The sequence below is a fragment of the Schistosoma haematobium genome, chromosome 3 (genome assembly GCF_000699445.3).
Source record: "Schistosoma haematobium chromosome 3, whole genome shotgun sequence".
Classification (NCBI taxonomy): Eukaryota; Metazoa; Platyhelminthes; class Trematoda; order Strigeidida; family Schistosomatidae; genus Schistosoma; species Schistosoma haematobium.
Window position 1 is genome coordinate 36,052,837 of NC_067198.1, and position 11,174 is coordinate 36,064,010.

Here is an 11,174-nt window from a genome sequence, read left to right on the forward strand (position 1 = left end):
CACGTAGAAGCATTCCTCGTAAGCGATCTGTCTCTAGACCACGAGAGACAGATAACCCCGACTGGTGCTGGTATCATAACCAGTATGGAAAGTTTTCCAGAAATTGCAGAAAACCCTGCAATTTTCTCAACACGAAACCGAGTGACTCGAAAAACAACTCGGGAAACTTCCAAGCCGGCACGCGTTAACGGCAACCGTAGCCGGCGAACAAAGCCGTCTGTTATACGTCACAGATGTGACAACGAGAGTTCGCTACCTCGTCGACACTGGCGCAAAAGTTAGCGTTCTCCCAGCAAATCCTAACGACCGGCTTCACGAATCGACCCCAAACTTACAGGCGGCAAACGGAAAACCGATCGCTATGTATGGCAAAAGGTACGTTTACCTTAACGTGGGTTTACGCAAACCCATCCACTGGATTTTCGTTATTGCAGATGTTTCTATGCCAATCATTGGTATGGACCTTCTACAACACCACAATCTGATCATCGACACGCGCAAATAGAGGCTAGTAGACGGAAACACTAATTTGTCCGTTTGCGTAATTTCCTTCTCTGGTTGCAGATTATCCCCAGTCACAGTTAAGCATATGATCGACCCACTTTATCAGCCACTATTCGATAAGTACCCTGGGATACAACAAACTCAACCGGAACTACCGTGTGTAACCAGCAATGTTACACATCACATCACGACTACAGGACCACCTGTATTCTCTAAAGCACGACGACTAGCTCCTGAAAAGCTAAGGTTAGCGAAAAACGAATTCGACTATATGATAGACTTAGGAATCATACGACCGTCAAGTAGCCCATATGCATCTCCGTTGCACATGGTCCCTAAAAAGGACAGCAACGATTGGCGTCCAACTGGTGACTATCGGCGATTGAACGCGAAAACCATTTCCGATCGTTACTCGTTGCCTCACATTCACGATTTGACAGCTACCTTGAAAGAAACAACTGTTTTTTCGAAAATCGACTTGGTTAAAGCGTATAACCAAATCCCTATGGCTACTGACGACATTCCGAAAACAGCTATCATAACTCCCTTCGGACTCTATGAATTTTTGCGAATGCCTTTTGGTCTAAGAAATGCTGCTCAAACATTCCAAAGATTCATAGACGACGTTTTCCGAGGTCTCAACTTCGTACACGCGTATGTTGACGACTGTCTAATCGCAAGTCCGGACAGAGAAACACATCTCAAGCATCTGGATCTTGTTTTCGAACGACTACAAAAACATGGCATAACTGTAAACGTTCAGAAATGCCAATTCGGAACCGACTCGTTAGACTTCCTAGGACACACTATCGATGCTCAAGGCATTCGACCTCTTAGGACCAAAGTGGCGGCCATTCTGGATTACCCAGAACCGACCACCGTCAAGCAATTACGCACGTTTAACGGCCTCGTAAGTTTCTATAGACGTTTCATACCGAAATGCGCATTACTTATGAAACCTCTGACCGACCAACTTCGTGGAAATGCGAAATCCATTAATTTAGACGACACCGCACGAAAATCATTCTCCACAGTTAAGGAACTGATCGCTAAAGCAACAATGCTTGCACACCAGGACACCCGAGCACCCATTAGCATCGCAGTAGACGCATCCGACTCGGCAATCGGAGGAGTTTTACAACAATGGGTTAACAACTCCTGGCAACCCTTAGCATTTTTCTCTAGAAGGTTGCTAGACACCGAATCGAGGTACAGCACATTCGGTAGGGAACTCCTAGCTATGTATTGTGCTGTACGGCATCTCCAACACTATATCGAAGGCCGTGAATTCACTCTTTTCACGGACCATAAACCGCTCACTTTCTCGTTAAGCTCTCCTTCTGACAAGTACTCTCCCCGTGAGTCTCGACAACTGGACTACATTTCGCAGTTTACTTCAGACATTCAACACATCTCTGGAGCAAACAATTTAGTTGTAGACGCTTTATCTCGCATAACTTCCTTGAACAGTTTCCAAGGAATCGACCTTAAACTCACCGGGCTTCAAAAAGAAGACAGTGATCTTCAGCACGAGTTATCGTCCACAACACTTAAACTACGCATCAAACAGATGGGAACAGGTAAGGAAACCTTACTTTGTGACACATCTACAGGTAGGGATCGCCCAATCGTGCCGAAACATTATCGACGCAATGTCTTCAATACATTGCACAAACTTTCTCATCCAGGTGTTCGTGCAACCATCAAGCTTATAGCAGAACGGTTTTGCTGGCCTGGAATGAATAAAGACGTGAGGGAGTGGGCACGCTCCTGTGTAAGCTGCCAAAAATCTAAGGTTATCAGACACAATAAATGTCCCTTAGGCTCGTTTAAAACTCCCGATGCTCGTTTCGACCATGTTCATCTGGATTTGGTAGGACCTTTACCGGATTCAAATGGACACTCTTATCTCTTAACCTGCGTAGACCGTTTCACTCGATGGCCAGAAGCAGTACCTATTAAGGACATCACTGCTGAAACAGTGGCCCGCACCTTCGTCGAACGATGGGTAGCAAACTTCGGTTGCCCTTCAACCATCACTACAGACCGCAGACGTCAGTTTGAATCCGAACTTTTCCGTCGTCTGGCCATACTTTTAGGAATCACTCGCTTCCGAACGACTGCCTACCACTCACAAGCAAACGGGTTGGTAGAACGTTTTCACTGACAACTAAAAGCTTCACTATCAGCTGCAAACGTTTCACAGTGGACCGACGCTCTTCCACTCGTCTTACTAGGTATCCGCAATGCAGTGAAAGCTGACATTGGATACACTGCGGCTCAACTCGTTTATGGAACGACACTTCGACTTCCAGGAGAATTCGTGGATCCTTCATCCTCTCCAATGAACATGGATCTAACCTCCTACACGAACAGGCTTACAAACGCAATGCGTTCAGTTAAACCTGCTTCCACTCGACCTCAATCAACTGATGTTTTCGTTCAACCTGACTTACGATATAGTACACACGTTTTCATTCGTCGAGACTCGCATCGACGACCTTTCGAATCAGCATACGAAGGACCTTTCAAAGTTCTTCAACGCGAACCGAAGTACTATATAATCGATAAGAACGGAACAAACGATAGCATCAGCATCGATCGCCTCAAAGCAGCGTATTTAGAAGGAAATCCTATCTACGTCGATTTTCCTTCGTTACAATCAAACGAGACGACTCCACTCATAATTCCTCAACCGACAACCAACACTAGCAATGATACTCCGAATGTATCTGAAAATAAACCTAAAACGACGCGTTCTGGAAGAAGAGTAAGATTTCCAGAACATTTAAACGACTACTGCACGTAAAGCACTACTCGACATTTAATATTATCTCGATCTTTCTTTTTACGATATATAATTTTTTTAAAAAAAACTTTAATATGCTTGTATATTTATATTTTTTTACTTAAAAAAAACAAAACAAAAAAACATTTTTTAACGCTATTACGTGTGCTTAAGTATATTTTCCATTTTTTCGCCGACATTGTGTTTTTACGCACACACGAGTGTATTTCGACATGCACTTACACTTTCTTTTTTCTTTTCCAGGACGACTGGAAAAGAACGATGCAGTTAACGAGGAGTCGAAATTTTCGTTGTAACTCTTTCTTTTTTTACTATGTTGTACCTCGGTCCCATATAGTAAGGAAAGATGACCAGACGCTGCTACACTTAGTAAGCTATCAGAAGAGTGTTTACCAACGACAAACTCGTTGGGTTTAAACTTCTGGCTGGCCACGTCTTAGGGTCGTCACTGCCCCACTGGGGGGGGAGTGATCTGTGGCGGTAAATAAATCCCTAAAATAAATAGCTCTGTAAGTTTTCGACATTGGATGCTGACCATATGTTTTAGTGGACTCATCTAGCTGAAGGCGCTCGGTCAGACATCCGCACCAGATCACGTGTGGTAACGCCGTGCTCAACATCAACCGCAATCGCTAGCCAGATTAGATCAGAGAATTCCGATATATTGGTTATCGCTAAATACACTCTTCCGATCTCCTTGACTCTGTCTTTTGATTTCTCTGGGTGGTTACGAATTATATTAGATGGTGTTACTGGTAGAAGCGTTGTCAAACACTGAATACCTGTGACATCATCAACCCTTTCAGATTTACGTTTACGTCTCGTCCTTTTGAATCATATTCTCAATTCTTAGTCTTCCTCGATGTTATTCTTCTCACACTTCTTTTAAATTGTCTGCTATTCACTATGTTAACTCCGCATCCTTGTGCTGATATGGTATGTTAACATGGACTAATGCACAAGCTCCACGTTGATTGTTACTTATCAACTTTCAATGGTTATTAAGTTTAAAAATAAGTGGTACTAGTCTGATGTGGTGTTTAAAAGTCAGATCCCATGATCGTAGGTGTTATTAGAATAGTAAGCAATGATTTGAATTCATAAATATTTTGAAATCTTGAAGGTGTGCTATATAAGCAGTTGCTATTCTGTACGGTTTCATTTTCATACATTAACTTATTCTGTTGATCTTGAGTTTCTACGAGACACATTGTATGTAGTAACTCTACTGTTTAAATACAAAAAACAAATATGCGAAGCGAAGATTTTATTCTACATGAAAGTAGACCAAGTGAAAACTCTTTTCTGCAGCTTAGAATCTGTTATTATTCGACTAGTGTCTTTAATGGTACGTCAAAAAAATTTTCAAAACCTTGCCACCCTTGTTTACTGAGATTTACATAATCCATGTGATGAAATTCAATGCGATTATTTCTTTGTTTCATGTTTTAATCAACGACAAACTGTAAGTTTGTATGTACATATCTTTAATGAACTGAATAAGTCACATCCATCAACTATCGTGACTGAGTTAGAATATTCAGTCCTCGTGATTGAGAAAGGGCTATTATGGGGTAGCAACTGTTTTTCTTACTGTTAGGGCACATTGACTGAACTGAACTAATTTAAGATCAGAAATGCCTTAGATTTGTCCGGTAACGTCGGCTATTAGTATACTGATTTTATCACGTCATGTAGCGTATTAGCTATGATAATGCCTAGAGATTCAATGTTTATTGCATACGAACCGGGTTTCCATTTGCCTGAACATCAAGACTAGTATTTTGCCAAAATCCATTGTGTTTAGATCTCGACTATCGTATTCTTTCGATTTTATATCTCAACAACATACCGATTCCTTTTACAATTCCTATTATCACAGTCCTTTAGGAATTGAAAGTGTATGGTTATCAGCCTTCGGAAGTGTGAAGAAACAGAAAGTATTTGACCGTCAACCTGTTGGTCTGAAAAGTCAATCTTAAATCGTTCTCAGGAATACAATTCATGATGAGCACTATAGTCATGCGAAATTATACAATCTGATAACCTTAGAGAAATTGTTGTAAATGAATACGAACGCATTTGTAGTATTACGGTCTACTTCGTTATCAGTACTGCTCTAATAACGGAGTTGCTATGATGCAACTGCCTAATCTATAAGATCCTACGTGGAAGTCACATCATTGTCTACACTGTCTCATTGAATCCTAACAATCAGCAATATATGATAGAGGACACTTTTAGTCTGGAGATAGACCAATGTATTTAGCGTGGGTTGCACAAGAATAACCACATATGAAAAGCCGAGCCATGCCGTTCGATGAATTGAAGTTAATCCTTCCTGCTTTTTCCATTGTTTGGTTTTTTCACTGCGTGAAAATTTGAATATCGATTTTCCCAGTTTTCTCGTGGGTGAAGGTACTGAATGTCAATGACTTCATCACAGGGGCGTGTAAAGAAAGAGTCTAGAAATGACGGTCTACGTTTCGAATCAATATGTGTCGGTCGTACAGTCCTTCGGAATAAACAACCCACTCTATTCATGGTTTACAATGACTCTTTCTCATCATCTAGACCAATCACCAGTGGAGTCATCCAAGGAAGCGCATTAGGTCCACGTTTGTTTCTTATGTACATAAACGATATATGTAACATCATAAAATTTGGGAAACCATACTTATATGCTGATGATCTCAAAATGCCGTACAGCTATAAGCCTGAAGCTCTGAGCGAGTGTATCCCAAATTAAAAGTGGCCTCAATAAACTATCTGAAGCAAAAAATGGCAATTAATATTTAACCTCATCAAGTGCGAGATCAAGCATTTTGGAAATCATCCCTATAAACTACAACGTTACTTAAATAAAAGTAGAGTCCAGACAATCAAATCAGTACACGATCTAGAAATTAATTACACAAGAAGCACGAACTTTAAAGAATATGCTCCCTCTATTATTTCTAAATGTAGACGGCTAATTGGTTTTATGGCGAAAAAAATTCACAACAGAGGCTGAGGTTACACTCTACAAAATATGTGTACGACCCCCATTGAATGTTGCTCTTTTATCATCTGAAATATGAATACCACAGATAAGATAATAGATGTTCAAAAAGGCTTCTCACGCCAACTGCTAGGATGTAACACCACTCTCAATTACACATATAGATGTAAGCACCTTTCTTTACAACCTTCGTGGCACCGCCTGCTAAGGATCAATTCAATATTTCTCTACAAAGCAATATGTAGACTCTCATTTCTAACTTCCTGCATAACTACGATTCATGACCCAGCCTACAGACTAAGAGACAACGCATATACACTACTTACTGCAAAACACCAAAAACAAATGGGTTGTAAGTTCTTTGCGGTGCGGTATAGCTTATCATGGAACAAGTTGCCAATCGCTTCCGGTAACTGACAGATGTTGATAACCTTGTTACGAGACTCTAAAGAGCCTCGCCAACTATTCCACGAACTCCTGCACAGCAATGTGGCACTTTATTATGGACAGCCTAATATCTGAAATGAACCAGAACATAACGAACCCCATATTTATTAATATAAATATAACTAAATTGCAGAACACATGGTTTGTCCCCTGCCATTATTCACCGATTATTAGCCATGGCATAATGCTTCTTACCCTCATATTCAAATCCCGAATCACTCTAATGTTTGAAGATACAGTAATCCTAATAGATGCCATGTCATTTTTTTCTACCACAAGTAGACAGATAACTCATTAATCTTATGGATGCTAATCAACGTGATTTGTACCCATGTACAAACATTCATTGGAGTAGCAATCATAGATGCGTTGCACACATTGTGGGATCTTGGATGACTGTCGATGGCTTGAGTTGTCATATTTTTGTTTTTTCTATAAGAAACAGAATTAACCACGCAATTCAGTTTTCCAGACGTTCCATGACCGCTGCTATTTGGAGGGAGAGGCACAGAAAAAATTTCACTTCTTGAGCTTTTATTTCTAACAGACCCCTTTATAAGCCGTCCTTCATCCTTTGGTTCATGTAAGTCAATTAACTCTGAGCTTATTTGAGGTAACTTCACATCAGTTTGTTTAGCGACTGTTTGATGTTGTAGCGGTAAATAAATCCCTAAAATAAATAGCTCTGTAAGTTTTCGACATTGGATGCTGACCATATGTTTTAGTGGACTCATCTAGCTGAAGGCGCTCGGTCAGACATCCGCACCAGATCACGTGTGGTAACGCCGTGCTCAACATCTACCGCAATCGCTAGCCAGATTAGATCAGAGAATTCCGATATATTGGTTATCGCTAAATACACTCTTCCGATCTCCTTGACTCTGTCTTTTGATTTCTCTGGGTGGTTACGAATTATATTAGATGGTGTTACTGGTAGAAGCGTTGTCAAACACTGAATACCAGTGTCATTTTCATTGGTGAGACCAACGTGATCTGGTACACCTAATTGCGACTATGAGTCTGTTCCTTTTTGGGATTTTTATATATTATCGCCTTATTTTTTTAATTTTTATACATTGTGATATTTATTTCCCGTGTCTCAGGATATGTATATTTCTCGGTTACGTATGGTAATATACCTTTTAGCAACATCCACCGTTTCAGTGACATCGGATAACAAGCGATTGATGTTCGAAAATGGCTGCTAATGTATTCACAATCATCTATATTTGCCAAAACGTTTGAAAACCACAGGCGTCAGATTCGTCCAAACTTTGTGGTATCAACCTTTGGACTCACCACACTGCATGCCATTTCAAAGGGGTATCGGCAGCCTGAGAGTTATCGAATACTTTTTGGCACTGTCCAGTCATCAAACATAGGACTGCGACAGAAAACAAGTACAAACAATACACAGAAACAAAGTAAAACTGATGACTAGTAATAATGAAAAGTATAAATTATTAGAAACAAGAGTGCAAACAAATACCAAAAAAACCAATGTACTCAAAAGTGTCATATCAAATTACTTTGACTGGAACAAATCCACTTAAAGTGAAAACAGCATTGTTGACGCATAATTAACGATCGAGATAACAAAATTATCTCTACGAGGGAAAATATCACTGTCCTTTTTGAATAGCTGTAGTGGTTTCAACTGATAAAATTTTGGATTGATTTTTAGCTACAATAAAATTTTAAATAATATAAAAAGGTATATATATACATAATTTCAGATATTCTGTTTTGGTGAGCAGTTCGTTTGCGCGATTTTTTCAAAATGCTTTCATGTAGCACGTCTAGAATGCTACACTGTAACGGGGCGGAACTGTAATTTATAGACGAGCCAATCAGAGGCATTTGAAGGATTTCAAGGTTACGGCGCTGACTTCAGTGTTTAGTGCTAACGTACGATGAGTTTACAAGGAATTTTGTGCAAAACGTGATAATTGAGCGGCTATAACAAACAAAACGGCAAGACTGTAATTTGTGGACGGATGAATCAGGTATAAGATAACAGATCTCGGATTTGGGCACGAAAGCCTTTAATCCATTTGACTAAATAGATTTCTGGCAGTATAGATGATGTCAGTTCATGATGAAAACCCCATATATAATTCCTAACTGAGGTAAATTATCGCGAACTAGATGATAAAATTACCAGTAACACTGGTTGCAGCTAGGCACTGCAATATAAAAGGATGATTGCAGAGCGTACATACTCATATATAGACTTGATCATGTGCATCGTGTCGTTATCCACGAGTAGCATTTTGTGTACTCAACATCCGAAGTGCACATAAACAATACTGAAGCTATGTGGTCGAGGCTGAAAGAGTTTTTGAGACTTTATCATGCCTACGGAGGCCGGCTATTTTGTAGCTGTATGAATGGTTTCCTCCACTGCATGCATTACGATTTTAGGACCTCTGAACCTCGTTTAAACCTTGACAAGTTTTTGAACCACGTATAAGAATTATCCACTATATTTCCTTGGTTTTGTATAATATATTTTTACTATATACATACTGTCCTCTGATTGCCTAATATTCTCAGGGTCACTTAAAATTCGTTCAGAGGTCGTCCATGAATTTGAGTCTCGCCTGATAAGCTTCCCTTTTTATACTCGAACCGCGTCTTTCTGTTTTTCAAATAAATATCTGTTGTGCCAGTATGCCGTTTTCTTACTTCAGTGACATTTACGAGTCCTGACTATTGTGTTGTGTTTCAGATCGCTCCTGCTTCCAAGTAAACGCTAATAGTACGTGCTACAACACTATCAACTCTTAGTCGCAGTAATTGAACTGTTTTAAGCTCATGTCTGCATTATTTTTTATTTTTGTCAATTACTTTCATCACTTATTGTAAGTGCAGTCTATTTGCTCATCTAATCGTTGACTCATTTTTACTTGTTCTTTTCTCTACCAGATCTGGTAATCGATAATCAAACACACTGCTCCCCACAATCCTCTAGCATCCAAGATTCCTTCAGGCTGAACAGAAACTTTATGAAATCTAGACATTAAAAGCATATGGACTTGTTTAAGCTGTATACAAAAAAGATTTTGGATTCATGGACATCTTTGCGCCTTGGTCTAAATCAGGAGTCTGGAGGCCCAAACACACAACAAAAAGTAGGATTATTGTATGAACATCTACCTCAGGTTGTTTTGAAGTCTAAACACGAGGATGAAATAAGCGACTTTTTGGAAGATTATTTAGATGATGAATTAAATATTATTTGTGAAGACAAATCTCATGAAGAAGTTGCACGTCTAATATACGAAGGACTTCTTCTTTTTCGAAATAAAAACACCAGTGAACTTCAGGATAAAATAGACAAACTGACAACTGGTTGTAATCTTAATCAATGTTTATCTCAAGACCAAACCACTGATGCTGACGATTTGACTTGCAGTGAGTCAGACTCAGGAAGTGGGGAGGACGTTGACATGGAGTAAAAGCTTTCTTTGCAAAATGTATTATATTTCCTTGTACATACTAGTTTGCTTTGGTTATAATAATGCAATGTCTTTTCTCTTATCTGCTATTATTAGACATGTGTGAGTTGCAACTTCCGAATTTAAGAATTTCGCTGACATGATGCGGTTATTCTCTGATTAACCTAATAAACGAGTGACGTTTGGGTAGAGAACTTTATTGGCTAAAGTTGATGGGGAAAATAGACGTGTCAGTGGTTCTTATTGTAGCCTATGGGATCTAGGACTAGTAGATAAAGAGGCGGTAACCAAAACTTATTCGTTTAGCTACATCATCCTCGAGAGTGTATTGTCGATGCAAATTGTCTTCCATCATACACAGCACATTTATCGTCACTTCACTGTTTTTTAGTCATAGCAAATGTCATGCACATACTCACCGGAGACATATTCGATTTTACTGTTGGTTTTGTTCACAAATCAGCATCCCGGAAGTATGTCATTGTTAAAACGTGTTACATATGGATCCTTTAATCGTGTTTCTTGGTCAATACGGCTGTTCTGTACGTGTAGTATGGGCAAAAAAACAGAATGAACTAGTATACGCTTAAAAACCAAACGGTGTTTTATTGGCTTTCCTCACCTTGACTTAGATTAGAAATAATACGCATAGTAGGATATAGAGAACAAGGAGAGTTGACGCTATCTAGTTTGGAACCTGTAGGACATAGTGCTCTGATATTCTCAATTCATCCGTGAATGTTGGAATAAACCACTTTTATTTGTAGTGTGCTTTAGTTTGTTGGGTATCATATGTATGGATTGGTTAAATGGTTCGGAATTTGTTATCTGTAAATGCGCTAACACACATCTGTAGACAATCTATTTGAGTAGACGAGGTCTGCTTAAGATGGACGGAACGCTAAGACTTCCTAGCCTACGCTGAAGTCAATTCGTGGTTGGTACGTGAATT

At 39.5% G+C, this 11,174-nt stretch overlaps 1 protein-coding gene across 1 annotated transcript; it reads left to right on the forward strand.

Moving 5' to 3' along the window:
- Nucleotides 1–8,266: 8,266 nt before the first annotated feature.
- Nucleotides 8,267–10,409, forward strand: TSR2 (rRNA accumulation- protein). The gene is made up of 2 exons (XM_051213749.1): nucleotides 8,267–8,767; nucleotides 9,690–10,409. The coding sequence occupies exon 2, from the start codon at nucleotides 9,794–9,796 to the stop codon at nucleotides 10,220–10,222; it is 429 nt and encodes a 142-aa protein (XP_051069751.1). The 5' UTR covers nucleotides 8,267–8,767; nucleotides 9,690–9,793; the 3' UTR covers nucleotides 10,223–10,409.
- The last annotated feature ends 765 nt before the right edge of the window (nucleotides 10,410–11,174 follow it).

Excerpts from the sequence above, each read along its gene's own strand:
- TSR2 (XM_051213749.1), top strand. The coding sequence starts at position 9,794 with ATGGACTTGTTTAAGCTGTATACAAAAAAGATTTTGGATTCATGGACA.